Raw genomic sequence first — 16,544 nt, forward strand, 5'->3', positions numbered from 1 at the left:
TTACTGGTACCTTATCTTCATTGCTGTCTTCAGCAAGATTAGTCTACAGGGACTGGTCAGAGGGCAGGCCAAGCACAGGAAGTCCAAGAGGACACTCCTCTGGTGAAGTTTGAGGGTACCCTGTGGGAAACTATCAGAACAGGCACGATGCTCTGTTTTCCTCTCTCATTTTCTTAGGAATGTAAACCCCAAGTATTCTCTGCAAACACAAAACTACCTAGTCCCAATCCTAGTTTTACTGGATGTGACATGAAACATTAATACAATGTATCTTATTTTTAAATATATTTTTTTAGTTGTTGATGGACCTTTTATTTCCTTATTTATTTATATGCAATGCTGAGAATCGAACCCAGTGCCTCATGCATACTAGGCAAGTGCTCTGCCACTGAGCCACCATCCCTGCCCAAGACAATGATGTAGTTTAATTCTCCTATGTGCTAATCAACTTTTGTCACTATAAAAAAAAAATACCTGAGATAATTAAATGTTTATGAGGACAGAAGCTTTGTTCTGGCTCACAATTTTGGAGGTTTCAGTCCCTGGTAACTTGGTCCTTGGCCTTGGGCCACTGTGAGGCAGCTCATCATGGCAGAGTCCATAGCAGAACAAAACCACTCACCTCTCCAGTCAGGAAGCAAAGGGAGGGAGGACTGGCTGGGGTCCCAGACCTTGTCAAGGGCACTCCCCCAATGACCAAAAGGCCTCTTTCTGGACTCCACCCCTGATAAAGCTTCCACCACCTCCCAAAGGTGGGGACCAAGCCTTTACCACATGGCCTCTGGGGATACTCAGGATCCACACTATGGCACCTTACAGCTTTTCTCTCACCCACGCCTCAGGCAAATACATACTTACAAACAGACAGAGTTGACTTTCTGTGCACCCATCGACCAACTTAAATTCTACCACCTTGCTGGAAGGGGACTAGATTTCAAAATCCAAAATAAATTCTTATCTTCCTATACTGGAGGCACCTCTGATTTAATAGTTATCTAAAAGTGATGGCTAATATTTTAGATCAAATTATTTTAGTATGTCAAAGAAGAATTCATATCACTTGCTCAGTTTCCAAAGAAATCCTTCCCTTTGGGTCTGGAATTCCATAAATATTGGGTTTATGTTGAAAGGGCAGTGAAAAGATTGTAGTCACAAGTCAAAGAAAGAAGGTCAAAGTCACAGAAGATTTGAGCTCTCAAGTCTATGACTTCCAAATGATTCCCAATATGTACATCCTCTGCCTTCACTTTACATTTGCCTAAAATGCAATGGCATGAACTAAAACATTTTCCATAGTATTTAACTATAGAATAAGTTAAATCAAGAAACCATAAGTTCTATGTTTTCTGAAAAATATATTTAATATTATATTGTCTGCAGTTAAAACTTAGGACGGTGCATTCACAGGCCCTGCGGTTGCAGACGGCTACCAAGAGCTCACCAGCTGAGGGAGGCAGGTCCTCAGTGATTCAGAGCAGCCAGTGACATCCCAGCCCCGCACCCAACAGGAACAGCCAGGAGACACAGCACCTGCCCAAGAGGCAGACCTGGGCCTCCAGGCTGACTCACAAGCACAGGAGACCCTGATCAACCAGGGAAGTGAGTGGTGTTCCCAGCATTTCAGGGTGCATACACATGCCTAAGTCCCCAAGTTGCCAGTTAACTCAGTTCTCATTCAGATGCACAGGCTCACAGATGTCACAACTCCAAGCGGCCAGTGGAGGGCCCTGGGCTTATGCAGCACAGTACACACCCCAGAGGGGCTTACAGAGGCGCACCCCACCCTGGGACCTGCACACTCCAGAGGGCAACAGCACAGGCCATCTCCTCCACAGGTCACCCAGAGCCACATCAACCTTCCACCTCCAGTCCCTCACACCCTGACATGCACACAGGGGACCCAGGCTGCATTGGACAGTGCTGGACACACAAAGCTTTTCTTCAGAAAGGCACACAAAACTGCATCTCTGAACAAGGAGCAAGCTGCCTGCTGAGTCATGGACAGTTAGGGACCATCTCCTCCGACCCAACAGCAGCTAGTAGGTACCCGGACACCAAAGATCTGAGGGGGCCTCCTAGAATTGAATCAGAAGTGAGCTGCTATGATCCTGCCTCCACACTCAGGGAAACTTGGAGGGAAAGCCAAGCCAAGGAGCGGTGGACCTGTGGTAAAGGTTCCAAATCTTGATGACATTCAAATCAGGAAGACTCAGTAAGGACCCTCCCATTTCAGCACGGAACGTCATACACAGCACTAACGTGGATTTGGACCTCACAGGCATTACATTTCATACAGAATCCATCATGTTCCCTTATTTTTCAATACTGCAGCCCTCAGCCCAGTGGATTATATTTCTTCTAATTCTAAAGCATTAACTGGAATCATTTCTTCCGTCTGTACTTTCCAAGCTCAGGTTCATATGTGCTACTCTTGGTCTCTCTTTTCCCTGTTGCCCTGCCTGCTCCTGTCTCAGATTCCCCTTTTTTTTTCTTTTCATCTTAGTTTGCATTATTTCTTCTCTTTTCTCTTATTTTTTTTTCTTTGTCCATTTTGTTTCTCTTTTCCCTATTTAACCCCTAACTCCTTTAACAGTGATTTTACTATTTTTTCTAATTCATTTCTAAACCTATTCAAAAATATTACTCCAATTTCATATGTGGACTAGAAGAACCGTGGAGGACATTTCAATAAGCTTTTCCCCCTACGGTGCGTGACTTTGTTCTGAAGTGATTCCAGTTAACTGGGTGTTGCACACTCGCTCAGGGGGGTCCTAGATACTGGGCATGGCGGAGGACATGCACTGGGAATACCAACACTTGGATTTTCACCCAGTCTAGAAAACTTAAAGAATCTCATTCACTAGTCTCTTGCATAAAAGTAGAAGAGAGAAAATCCCAGCAGTGGGTAGAAATACAGCAATAGGAAAAAGCCAGGGAACACATCTCCCTGAGGAGCCCTAACGCTTCAACAACTGATCCCATTGACACCCCAGTGCGGGAAATTTCAGATAAAGAATTTAGAAAGTTCACAGCTAAAATATTCAATTAACTAAAAGAAGACGAAAGGACTGAATTAAGAAAGTACAGGAAGTAAAATAACATTTCAATAAAGAGATTCTGAAAAAGAATCAAACGGAAATCCTGGAAATGACTCAACAAATCAAATTAAAAATTCAGATGAAAGCCAATAGTTAAGACCACGTAGAAGGCAGATTTTCAGCTTTGAAGATAAAGTATGCTTTTTTTTTTTTTTTTAACCCAGGGACACTTTAAAACTGAGCTTCATCCCAAGCCCTTTTTATTTATTTATTTATTTAGCTATTTATTTATTTATGTATTTATTTAGAGACAGGGCCTTACTAAGTTGCTTAGGACCTCACTAAATTCCTGAGGCAGGCTTTGACCTTGTGATCCTCCTGCCTCAGCCTCCCAAGCTGCTGGAATTACAGACATGCACCACTATGCTTGGCCAGAGTATGTAATCTTGAAAATAGAGTGAACAATAAAGAAAAGATGTTAAGAGACTATGCCAAGAATATCCAAGAAATTTGTGATGACATTAAGAGATCAAATCCAAGAATCATTGGTGTAGATAAGGCCACCAAAATAAAAACTAAAGAATACCAAACTTTTCATTAAAATAATATTTTAAAAATTTCCAGACCCAGATACACATACAAATATAAGATGCATTTAGAATCCCAAAGAAACAAGGTTAAAAAAAAAATCCTCTCCAAGACATATTATAATTAAAATGCCCAATATGAGAACGAGGATAAAATTTTTTAAATCACAAGAGTAAAACAGAAAATGACTGTAAGCTCAGGGGCATGGTTAGCGGCCAAATAAAATCGGACAGAAAGTGGACGAAGCAAGCTTTATTGGAATTTCTCGGGTGAAATTCCCAGACCCCTGGGGTACAGGTCAGGTAGGGACCGGAGAAAAACTCGTGTAGCCCCGGTGCCTAGGGTCTTTATAGCCCGGAATGGGAGGGGGTCTTGAGTGACAGGTAGATGTTAAGGGTCAGTGGAATTTTCCAGCTCATTTAATCGGTCACCGTTTGGGCGCTGTCCTTTGTCTCAGTTGCTCCGCTCTGCCCCCTACAGTCGCCCAAATTCTGACCTAACAATGACATTTAGAGGTAAGCCAGTTAGAAATTTTTCTGATCTTTCAGCCCAGCTTCTAAAAGCCAGGAGGGTTTGGAATATATTCTTAAAGATAATGGTTGCCTGCCAAGATTGTTACATCCAGCAAAGCTATCTTTCATAATTGAAGTGAAATAAAACCCTTCCAAGATAAGCAGAAACTAAAAGAATTCATGACTACTAAGTCAGCAATACAGAAAATATTTATAAAATGTTATAAGCAGAAGAAATAAAAAACAAGTATCAAAGCCAGTGGATGGTTGAATCTTAGTAAACGCATAACCAAGTAAAACACAAAAATCTGAATTAAACATTAGAAATAAGTCAAAATGGCAGGAAACAAAAATTATCTTTTTATAACTTTGATTGTAAATGGTCTCAACTCTCCAATTAAAAGACACAAACCAAAAAGGCAGGGGAGGGCCTAGGGATGTAGCTCAGGGGTAAAGGCATCCCTGGGTTTTATCTCTAGTACAGAAAACATAATAAACAACTCATTATCTAAAGAATGTCACTGTTGAAAGAAGTACGATGCATGTGTCAATTTTTGTGTTTCTAGAATATTTAGAATATTGTTCTTGATTAATTACGAAAGCATAAAATAATTCTGTTCAGGTTATATTTATTTGGCAAGACTGAATGTCAATTGTATTCAAGGTGATTTTAATACATTATGCCAAAAATTTTTTTAAAGGCACAGACTAGCAGATTAGATTAAAAACAAGACCCAACCATATGTTGTTCAAAAGAGACTTACTGTACAGGCAAAGACATCCACAGGCTGAAGGTAAAAGGATGGGAAAAGATACACCATTGATCTGGAGATCAAAAGCAAACAGGAGTAGCTACTCTTTCATCTGAAAAATTAAACCTCAAGCCAAAATTAATCAGAAGATACAAAGAAGATCACTTTAGAGTGATTAAGGGAACTATCCAAAAAGCAAGATACAATGACAGTTAAATATTTATGCCCCAAAGGTCAATGCACCTGCTTACACAGAACAAACCCTACATGATATGAGGACTAAGACAGACCTCAATGTAATATTATCGGGTGATTTCAACACACCCCTCACCATTAGAAAGATCATCCAGATATAAGCTAAGCAAAGACTCTTCAGAAATTAAAAATACTATTAAATGGACCTAACATATCTATTGAATAGTTCATCCATCAACAACTGAATTCACTTTCATCTTAGCAGTCCATGGAACATTCTCTAAAATAGATCATATATTAGGGCACAAAGCAAATCTTAGCAAATACAAAACAATAGATAATTCCTTACTTCCCGTCAGATCATAATGGAATAAGATTAGAAATTGATGTCAAGATAAAAAACAGAAACCATTCTAACACCTGGAGATTAAATAATATATTTTAAATGAGGAATGGATCACAGAAGAAATCAGGGAAGAAATTTAAAAATTCTTAGAGCCACATAAGAATAGAAATACAGCATTTCAAAATCTCTGGGACAGTATAAAGGTAGTTCTCAGAGGAAAGTTTATAACACTGAATTCCTACATTAAAAAAAAAAAAGACACCAAATAAAAAGCTAATGTTACACCTCTAAGCCCTAAAAAAAGAAGAACAAACTAATACCAAAATCAGTATAAGACTGGAAATAATTAAAATCAGAGCCAAAATTTTTAAAAATACGAAAGTTCAAGTAAACAAAGAATTGATTCTTCAAAAAGACAAACATGACCAACCTAAAATGAACCATGACATAAGACTATAGAAAACAAACAGACCAATATCAAATAATGAAATTGAAGTAACTATTATAAATCTTCCCCCAAAAAAGCCCAGGACCAGATGGATTCTCAGCTGAGTTTTATCAGACCTTCAGAGGAGAACTAATAACTCTCACCTTCAAATTATTCCATGAAATAGAAAAGGAGGGATCACTGCCAAATTCACTCTATGAAGCTAGTATCACCCTCATATCAAAACCAGACAAAGCACATCAAGGAAAGAAAACTTTAGACCAATATTCCAGATTAACATAGGAACATAGGTACAAAAATTCTTAATAAAATATTGGCAAACCGCATTCAAAAAGACACAGGATCAAGTGGGTTTCATTGCAGGGACGCAAGGTTGGTTCAACATATGCAAATCGATAAATGTAATTCACCACATAAATAGAGTTAAGGACAAGAATCATATGATTATCTCAATTGATGCAGAAAAAGCATCTGACAACATTCAGCTCCACTTCATGTTTAAACACTAGAAAAACTAGGGACAGAAGGAATTTATCTCAACATGAAACAGGCTAAATATGACAAGCCAAAGACCAACAACATACTAAAAGGAGAAGAACTGAAAGCATTTCCTCTAAAAAGAGGAACACGATAAGGAAATCTACCTTCACCACTCCTATTCAACATGGTCCTTGAAACTCTAGCCAGAGCAATCAGGCAGGAAAAAGGAAATTAAAGGGATACAAACAGGAAAAGAAGAAGTTAAATTATCTGTTTGCTGATAACAATTTTATATTTAGACGGCCCGAAAAGTTCCACCAGAAGACTTCTAGAACTGATAAATAAATTTAGCAAAGTAGCAGGAAACAAAATCAACATACATAAGTCAATCATTTTCCTAGACTTCAATAACAAATCTGCTAAGAAGGAAGTCAGAAAATAATTGCACTCAGAATAGCCTCAAAAAACAAAATACTTAGAAAGAAATCTAACCGAGGATGTGAAAAACCTCTACAATGAGAATTATAGAACAATGAGGAAAGAAGTTAAAGAAGACCTCAGAAGATGAAAAGATCTCCCAGGTTCTTTGAGAGGTAGAATTAATACTGTCTTAAAAGGTCATATGACCAAAAGCAGTACACAGATTCAAGGCAATTCCCATCAAAATATCAATGACATTCTTCACAGAACTAGAAAAAAACAGTCCTAAAATTCACATGGAAGAATAAAAGACTAGAAGAGACAAAGAAATACTGAGAAATAAAAGTTATGCCCATAGCACCATAATATCCCGATCTCAAAATACAGCACAGAGCTACTGAAACAAAACCACCATAGTATTGTCATAAAAACGGACATGAAGACCAGTGGCATGGAATAGAAGACACAGAGACAAATCCACATAAATACAGTCACCTGATCCTTAACAAAGGTACCAAAAACATACATTAGAGAGCCTGTAATTCCAGTGGCTCAGGAGGCTGAGGCAGGAAGATGGAGAGTTCAAAGCCAGCCTCAGCAAAAGCGAGGTGCTAAGCAATTCAATGAGACCCTGTCTCTAAATAAAATACAAAACAGCAGAGCTGGGGATGTGGCTCAGTGGTTAAGCAACCCTTAGTTCAATTCCTGGTACCAAAAACAAAAACAAAAACAAAAACAAACCCTATGTTGGAGAAAAGATAACCTTTTAAACAAATGGTGCTGGAAATACTGAATATCCATATGTAAAAGGGTAAGACTAGATCCCTATCTCTCACCCTGCACAAAAGTCAACTCTAAGTGGCTGAAAGACCTAAAAATTTGACCATAGAACAGAAACACTGCAGGTGCTAAAGGAAAATGTAGGCTCAAAATTCCAACATAATGGTGCAGGCATTGATCACCTCGAAAGACCCTAAAGCTCAAGGCACAAAACCAAGAACCAATAAGTAGGATGACATCCAATTAAAAAGCTTCTACACAGCAAAGGAAACAAGACCATGAAGACAGAGCCTACAGAATGAAAGGGAAAATTGCCAACTACTCTTCTGATAGGAGACTAATATCCAGAATATATAAAGAACTCAAAAAATTTAATACCACACCAAAAAAAAAAACAATAAATGGACAAATGAACTAAACATTTCTCAAAAGAAGAAATGCAAGTGACCAACATATATATATATATATATATATATATATATATATATAAAATATGATAGTGATACATGCATACCAATGTTCATAGAAGCACTATTCATGATAGACAAGTTATGAAACCGGCATAGATATCCCTCCATAGGTGACTGGATAAAGAAAATATGGTATGCATACACAATGGTGTTTTACTCAGTCATAAAGAAGAATGAAATTGTGGCATTTGCCAGCAAATGGAGCTGGAGAACATTATGCTAAATGAAATAAGCCAGACTCAGAAAGTCAAGGGTAGAATGTTTTCTCACCAGAATCAGAAAGTCAATTTAAAATAAATGCATAGAATGTACCAATTTAAAATAAATGCACAGAAGGAAGACCAACAGGGTAGAGGAAGGGGATCAGCGAGAGGGAGGAAGGTAAGGAAGCAGGTAGTGCTGGGGATTAAAATGGAGTCCATTATGTTACATGCCTTTATGAATATGTCAAAATGAACCCCACAATTGTGTAAAACTATAATGAACTAATAAACACATAAAAATAAAAGCTAAAGACAAATGCATAATGTATACATCAGAAAATGTATACTTAACTTTTAAACATAATAAATACCTCTTTCTACTTGTTTAAAAAATTTAGGAAGGTATATATTCAGTTATAAGTCATAATTCAATATGCTGGTTTGGTCTATAATCCTTTTCATGGTTCAGTTGCAAATATTTTAAGGGGCATGTTATGGTTTTGATGTGAGGTGTCCCCCAAAAGCTCACATGTGAGACAATGCAGGAAGGTTCAGAGGAGAAATGATTGGGTTGTAAGAGTCTTAACCCAATTAATTCCCAGATGGGATTAGCTGAGTGGGTAACTGAAGTGGTAGGGTGTGGCTGGAGGAGGTGGGAATTGGGGCGTGGCTATGGGGTATGTATTTTGTCTCTCTCTCTCTCTCTCTCTCTCTCTGATCTTTTTCACTCTCAAGACATGAGTTTATACTACAACTAAAACATAAGTGATTAAAACCACAGCCCAACTCATACGTATTACAGCATTCTTCTTAGTAATTTACTTCTTAGAAATAATTTCAATAGCTACCTTATTAATAGATACACTGTTTAAATTGCAATCCAATAGTTACAACTATTTTTAAATGTCCATTGTTTTTAGACTTCAATCAGTCTCCATTTGATTATAACTCAAACACCAACAATATCTTTTTATCCCCATTTTGTGAAATTTTCCATCTTTACTGTCAGAGTAGTAATTTCATTATAAAATTTGACTCAAATGAGGCATATGACTCATTCTTTAAAAAATCAGACTTGTTAGACTCAAATTGGGAGTCAGTGGGAAATGGATTTCATGGATTCCTTTTGAATGCTACCACATGGTACTTAGCAGATAAATGAAATCCTTGACATAAGATATTTAAGACCATCCTATACTTTATATAACAAGTGGAAAAGTAATATTTTTATGCAGAGAGAGAGAGCACATTTGGCATGAGTACAACCATATTATGATCTAGCTTCTCCAAGACAGGGCCACAGGGAGCAGCCAGGCCAAGGAGCAATTCACCTTTCAGTGAAAAGTCTTATCACAAGGGGGAGCCCGTTCCAGAAGACCATATCCAGTCATTCCGAGGGATTCATTCAGACATCCCAGCTCTAGAGGGTATTTTGAAAAAGTCTGATGTAGGCGTCACAGTCCCCAAATGTTCCAGGAAAGAATGGAGGAGCGATCCCAATGCCAAGTGCATTTGTCATTCAGAAATGTAGGTTAATTTGATCCACAAATGAATGTTCCATTGTTTCTTACTAATTGTTTAATTCTTTATCCTCTTGATATTTAGTCTACATGCTTTTATGTACTTATTTATTTACTTATTTGAGTCATTCTATTGTTCCTTGATGACTTTACATGTATTTTGAATGATTTTTTAAATAAGCATTTAATTTTGAAACAATCTTGAATTTATGGAGAAGACAGAACTATATTAATATACACTATCACTCCTGAATACTTTAACATGCATTTCCTACAACAAAGATATTATCCCACTTAACCATAATTTGACTTGGATATGCTCCAACTTTTAATCCTCAAGTTTCACCAGTTTCCAATAACATCCTGTACAGAACAAGCATCCAGTCCAGAATCATGGGTAGCATTTAGCTGTTACGCTTTCTCAGCCTCCTTCAATCCAGAGAGTCTCCTACCCCCCCCACACCACTCAGCCCCTGACAATTTGCCGAAGGTCCCACTCCTGCCACTCTGTGGTGCCTTCTGCACCCTGCCAGGTGTCTGAAGCTGGCATCACACCCCTCAGCCACTCCTCCACCCAGCATGGAGGCCCACCTGCTCAGCCTCATTGAATGGCTTGGTGACAGAGTCCTTCAAAAAGAGGAGGAGAGAGGAAGAGGAAAGACAAGTAACTTGGGTTTCTTCATGATCAAATTAATTTGGGGGGAGTGATTATTAATTCCATGGGCTACTTATGCTCCATAAAGTTTGGAGTTTGGAGGAAAAGAATGAAGACAGTATAAGCTCCCTCTTTTATGGTGCACCATTTGACGCTAAATTGAAGAGTCTGTTACTCATCTGCAGGTTCTTTTCCTTAATGGTATTACTGAAAGATCCAAATTGAAGCATCTGCTGAAATAATTACTCTCCTACTGGATGAGGTACTCTTCCCGACACATATCACTATGGTTTGGATGTGAGGTGTCCTCAAAAGTTCACGTGTGAGACAATGCAAAATGGTTTAGATGAGAAATGATTGGGTTGTGACAGCCTTAACCTAATCAGTACAGTAATCACCTGGAGGGATTGAATGGGTCCCACGGTATGGTGTGGCCAGAGGAGGCGGGCCTTGGGGCATGACTTTGGGGTACATATTTTGTATCTGGTGAGTGGCATCTCTCTGGACTTCCTGATCATCTGTGAGCTGCTTCCCTCTGCCACACTCTTCTGCCATGATGCTCTGCCTCACCTCGAGCCCCGCGGAATGGAGCCAGCTGTCTATGAACCGAGACTTCTGAAACCATGAGCCCCCAAACAAATTTTTCCTCCTCTAATTGTTCTTGTCAGGTCTTTTAGTCACAGCAGAGAAAAAACTGACTAAAACAGTATCACATCATGAATGACTCTCCTTGCTAAACCAAGCTGTACTAGGGTTGCCTTCTCCCAGTCAGGCTGGTGAACCTGAGAAAAACACAACTATTTAGGAAAAAAATAAACAATTAAGAGTAAAAGTGTTTCTACTTAAGCAATGAGCAAATCAGTCCAGTGAGAAGAAACATCGAAGGCTGTAACTCAGCGTTTTACCAGCTACAGGCATTTCCATAAAATTTGCCAACCATTGGATTATACACGCTGGGATCAGCGCCCAGAGCTGCTCTGTTCTCTCCATTCCACCTATTGTTTTGGGTGCTGGGTGGGAGCAGTAAGTGACCTTTCATCCACTCTTAGGCAGAAGAGAAAATGGCAGGACAGGAAAACAACTTTAGTATAAATGACGTGAATAATCTGACTCATTATGAGGCGCCAATTTTGATTAACCTAAGGTGCAATGGAAGTCAGATCCTCCTGCACAGCCCACTCCACAGTGTCAGTGTTCAGAGGAAAGTGGGGACAGAACCAGGAACCAGGGCGACAGTAACATGCAGAGCTATGTCCATCTTTGCTCACGTCCTTGGTAGCAAGTGAGAGATCCAGCAACAGACATAAAAAACATGCAAAACTCTGGGGGTCTGTCCTCAGAATGGTATAACCATGGCTGAGTCCAGGGGGGAAATGGGTGAGTCATTCAGAGCTTTGACAGTATCAGGAACTATCCTAAAGTGCAAAAAAAGAATGCAATCCATTCTAGATATTTCACCTCCAGAAACATGGACAGTATACAGGATAATTCAAAATAGGGAGAGAGAAAGAGAGAAGAAAAAAAGAAGCACATGAGCATTGGAGCTAGGAAAATAATCCCTCAACATAAAAATTCTTTTTTACGAATTTTTTTCATTTTTATAACATTTACTTGCCAGGTGAACTAACATTGCAGTAAAATACATAGAACCCCTAAAATGTCAAATCTTGGCTGGCTCTTCTCAGGACCCCACTTCATGCCAACAGCCATCTAGTGGCCCCAGCCTCTGGCTGCCCTGGTGGAGGCTGATCCTGCTTCTGGAGAACCAGCTGCGAATAACCTGAGCAAGTCCCAGGGTTGCAGGAGGAGACTCGCACGGTCGTCACTGCTTTCTTACTGGTATGCAAGATGGCTTTGTTTTTGTTACCTTTATAGTTTTATGTGGAAAAATTATTTGATCTAAACAGTAATTTAAAATTAATAAAAATGTATTGGATATGGAGCTACTAAAAGCTTCCTCGACAAAAGAAGACCAGGTGGGAAAAAAGCCCATGAAACTAGTATTGGAATTTTCAGTGTCAGCCAGTGACTGGCCAGACCAGGCTGAGTGAGGAGCTCATTTTGAACATGTACACTTGTCTTCTCCAAGGTCTTCTCAGGTGCCCCATCCTGTTCCAAGAAGGATGCTCACTGTGGAAGAAAACAGCCTGACTCCTGTCGTCTCTTAATCCTTCCATGGATTCCAAGCAAATTACTCAACCCACTAACCCTGCAGGTAGACTGGATCCCACGGAGGAACAGAACCAGGAAAGCTGGTGCTGGGTCCCCTCTGGACTTCACTGCCGGCTTCTCTCAAGGAGGCCTCAGAAGCCAGCGAGAAAGCGGTAAGAGTGGCCTCTAGTGACCGATTTTATTGTTGCAGTCCCCCGCGGAGGGCTGGATTGCTTCACGGGCCTTTCTCCAGGTACTTCGCTTCTCATTTCTGGACTCGTTTAAGCAAAGCAGCAGTTTCCATTACAGGACCTAAGGAACTTGATTTCATCTAAACCTCCATGTTCAGTTGACAGAGCCGTATCACGAAATCAAATTAAAGTCGAATCTGAAACGTGGTGCAACCTAGGACCAAAGCATCAGGAGTTCCTTTGGGGTGAGGTAGGATGGCATGACCATGCACGGTACCCACGCTGATACCTGTGTCAGTGTGTGCCAATGACCCTGGCTTGAGGCTTACCTGAGACAAACTTCATAAGGATGGCTTAGGTAAACTGCTGAAAGCTCGCTCTGGTTATCCTGCAGCCATCTGAATTTCTGTATATAGCCACTAGCATTGATCTGCTCATTTCAAAAGAGATTTTGGTAGGAGAAGCCAGAGACTGAGACTGGGGAGATTGCAGTGAAAGAAAAATTAAAGTGGTTTTACTACAAGGAGGGAGATATTTTAGAAATTCTAATCTCAGAGATGGCTTAAATTAAGGGAGACAGGAAGGTACCCTTTAGGAAGAGATTTAATCCAAGCAACTAATTTTAACATTTTAATGTGTGATTAAAATATGGGTACATGGGGTTCTGCTGAACTATATGGAATATTAGCATTGTATTCAAATACAGCCCATCCTAGAATAAAGGCTTCCTAAATTTTTAACAGTCAGAACCTGGCCACCCAATGACAAATTTTAAAATGTAAAATATCAGCATCCAGAGAGGTGTAATTTTCAAGATCATTTAAACGACTGGCTAAGTTTTGTCTGTAAGCAACAACTTTCTACTATGAGAAATGAAGTTCCCTATCAAGGGAGTGCCCTGTGCTGGTCCCTTAGTAGTGGTGGCAGGTAATTAAATTTGTGTCCTAAAATTTAGCCTACAGGTGTTCCATCCCTGAAGTGCATGAGTTAATTAACATCTTAACTCTGAAGATGCCAACGCCTGCAAAACTGTACACTGCTAACATCTAAATCGATGCAATATGATGTAATGCCTGCCAAATTATTTCCCTGTTAGACTTAATTCCTGAGGTGCTGCAATCCTAAAAATGAATAAATGACAGAATTTGTAGGTTAATCTCACTGCCACGTTCCTTTCAGTTTTATAAAAAACGTTCTCAATGAACATTCAAATATATGGATAGAAAGTCAAATATGCATCATATATTTTAGAGTTTCCCCAGAAGAAAGTCTATTGTAAATAAAATTCTATTTTTCAGGTTGCAATTGAATAGATTTCTTTAAAGGTTCTTTATTTTCAGGAGCATGCCCTGCTAGTCAAGTCCAAATATCACCAATAATGAGAATACAAAGTTTCCCAGATAGCCAAGTAGCAAAGCATTCGCTGAACTTACGTGGATTCCCCGCTGCCGCCGGGCTCCAAGTCTGCGGAGGCAACAGCAGCAGCACCTGGAGGAAGGCGCGGGTGGCGGAGGCCATGCTCGCTGCTCTCGGCGCCCGCGGCTGCAAGGACGGCGGCGGCTCGGGTCGCCTGCGCTCGCGCCCTGCGCGCCGCCCGGGCTCCGCGCTCCGCAGCTCGGCTCCCCACTCGCCCGGCTCAGCCGCCTGGCGTAGTAGGAGCCGCCCGTCCCGCCGCAGCGCTCTCAGGACGGCGGCCTCCAGGCGCCTCCACCGCTCCGCGCCCGGCTGCGCCTCCAGCACCTGGCCGTGGTGGCAGGCGCGCCCGGGAGGAGTCGGGAGCCCGGCCCACGCCCCCGCGCCGCCCTCCGCGGCGACACACCTGAGGCTCCTCCCCGCCGGGGGCGCAGAGCCCCCGCCTGGTGCTTGTGCCTGGCCGTCACCCTGTGGCTGCAGGACGCGGCTGTTCGCGGAACAGGAGGAGAGCGGGGACAGCAGGGGAACCGTCTCCTGTTTTGCTCAAAAGATGGAGCGGAGAACCCCGCAGCGGGGACTCCTGCGGACGCGCACTTGTCTTTGCTGAGACTCTGACTAGCATGGAGGCTCAGAAGCCAGCCAGCTGCAGGCGGGCGGGTTCGGCTGGGGCAGCAGTGCCAGGGTGGACGATGTAGTCATGTAACATTTTGCTATTTTGATTTTTGGTTTTCTTTGGGGGTACGTTTCATTTTATTATTTTCATATTGCATTAAAACTTTATCTTGATTGCTGTTACTTAAAATTTGCATTAGAGACGAATGCGTTACTTCTCTCACCCTCGTTCTGGCCTTTCTAGAAGTCCAACTTGGACATGTAGTTTCAGCCTTCCCTGCAAAGGAGCAGCCCGGTCACGGGTAGCGAGGAGGCGGTCCCTGCAGGAGCAGTGCATTCTGAATGTCACGTGTGCCGGCCCCGGGAGAGGCGGGGCAGAATCCTCCCCTTCCTGTACTTCCTAACTCGGAGTATAGGCAGAAGGTGGACAAACTCCCTAGAATTACCACCACGAGAATCTAGAAATGTCTTACTAAATGTTTAGGGGGTGTCTCAAAGGAATAAAAGCCGCGTGTGCTTTTTGTCTTCTTTTCAGAAAAACATCTTTGAAATCACTCCTGAAAGTCTTTTTCTTCATTAAAATGAATTCAAATGTAATAATGATACTGAAGAATCTTAAGAAGTCATTGTCAAATTATTAATTAGATTCGCATGAATTACTTTTTTGCACAAGAACTATGTAAATCCCACTCCTTTCATTACACAAAAAGTTTTATAAGTGTAAAATCTTTTACTGGTGCATTAATGCATTATACATAGGAGTGGGGTTCATTTCAACACGGTCATACATGTGGGGAATATAATTTGCTTCCTTAAACCCTCAGTACTTCCAATTTCATATCTCCTTCCCCTGCTTCCTTTTCTCTACTCTACTGATCTTCCATTTATTTTTTTAAATTCATGCTTCATAGACATACGTAAAGATGGAATTTCACCATGGTATATTCATATATGCACATAATATGATTCATCAACTTCACTCAGCAGTTCCACCTTGTTCCTGTCTCTCCCCTCCCCTGTCTTTCCCTTTCCTCTACTCCACTCCTCTCCCTTCTATTATAAATGTGAAATCTTGATTGACAGTTTAATTGCCTTGAGTGAGATAAGAACAGAAAATGGAAGTCATCTTGTAAATTGGACCCAGAATGAAACAACAGAATATTAATCTGCAATTTTTGCTCTTCTTATTCACAAACATACACAACCCTGTGCACATGAGGTTGTGCGTATTTTATTTCAATGCAGCTTTTCCACTCTCATTCTGCAATTTCATCTTCTTAGTAATAAACCACATGCATTTCAATTGAAGCTGGAATTCATCATATCCTTCCATTTTCAGTTTTAAAAATTAGAATGAGGACAAAAATGTAAATTTTCTTGCCAATCTAATAGCACTTTAAGTCCTAAGTAGGGGCTGGGGATACAACTCAGCAATAGCGTGAACATGCACATAGCACAGGAGGGAAAAAACGTCCTACTGTCTACTTTTACAAGTATGCCACATCTCTAAGAATACTTTGTTCTTATATTTTTCCTAAGCAACCTAATGTGATATTAATTCTGTTTTTAAAACACACTACTGCGTTTGTCAAGTTGAAAGCAGAATTCACTCAGATGTTTTAAGTCAGTTTTACATTACTATTACAAAAATACCAGAGACAATTAACTTCTGAAGAGGGAAAGGTTTTTGACTCAAAGTGCAGGAGTTTCCTGTCCAAGATCAGGTAGTTCGTGTCACTGGCAAGGGCAGCACGTCATGGTTGGTTGGGG

The 16,544-nt window shown here is 40.6% G+C and overlaps 1 protein-coding gene across 7 annotated transcripts in view; it reads right to left on the minus strand.

Annotated features, from left to right (window-relative positions):
• LOC124965638 (contactin-associated protein-like 3) overlaps window positions 1-14,480 on the minus strand; it is a 214,880-nt gene extending 200,400 nt beyond the window's left edge. For all 7 annotated transcript variants that reach the window (XM_047526727.1, XM_047526726.1, XM_047526724.1 and 4 more), the window contains exon 1: window positions 14,183-14,480. In XM_047526727.1, coding sequence (XP_047382683.1) covers window positions 14,183-14,267 — 85 coding nt within the window. In that variant the 5' untranslated portion in view covers window positions 14,268-14,480. The remainder of the gene's footprint in view (window positions 1-14,182) is intronic.
• Window positions 14,481-16,544: the final 2,064 nt, after the last annotated feature.

The sequence above is a fragment of the Sciurus carolinensis genome, chromosome 15 (genome assembly GCF_902686445.1).
Source record: "Sciurus carolinensis chromosome 15, mSciCar1.2, whole genome shotgun sequence".
Classification (NCBI taxonomy): domain Eukaryota; kingdom Metazoa; phylum Chordata; class Mammalia; order Rodentia; family Sciuridae; genus Sciurus; species Sciurus carolinensis.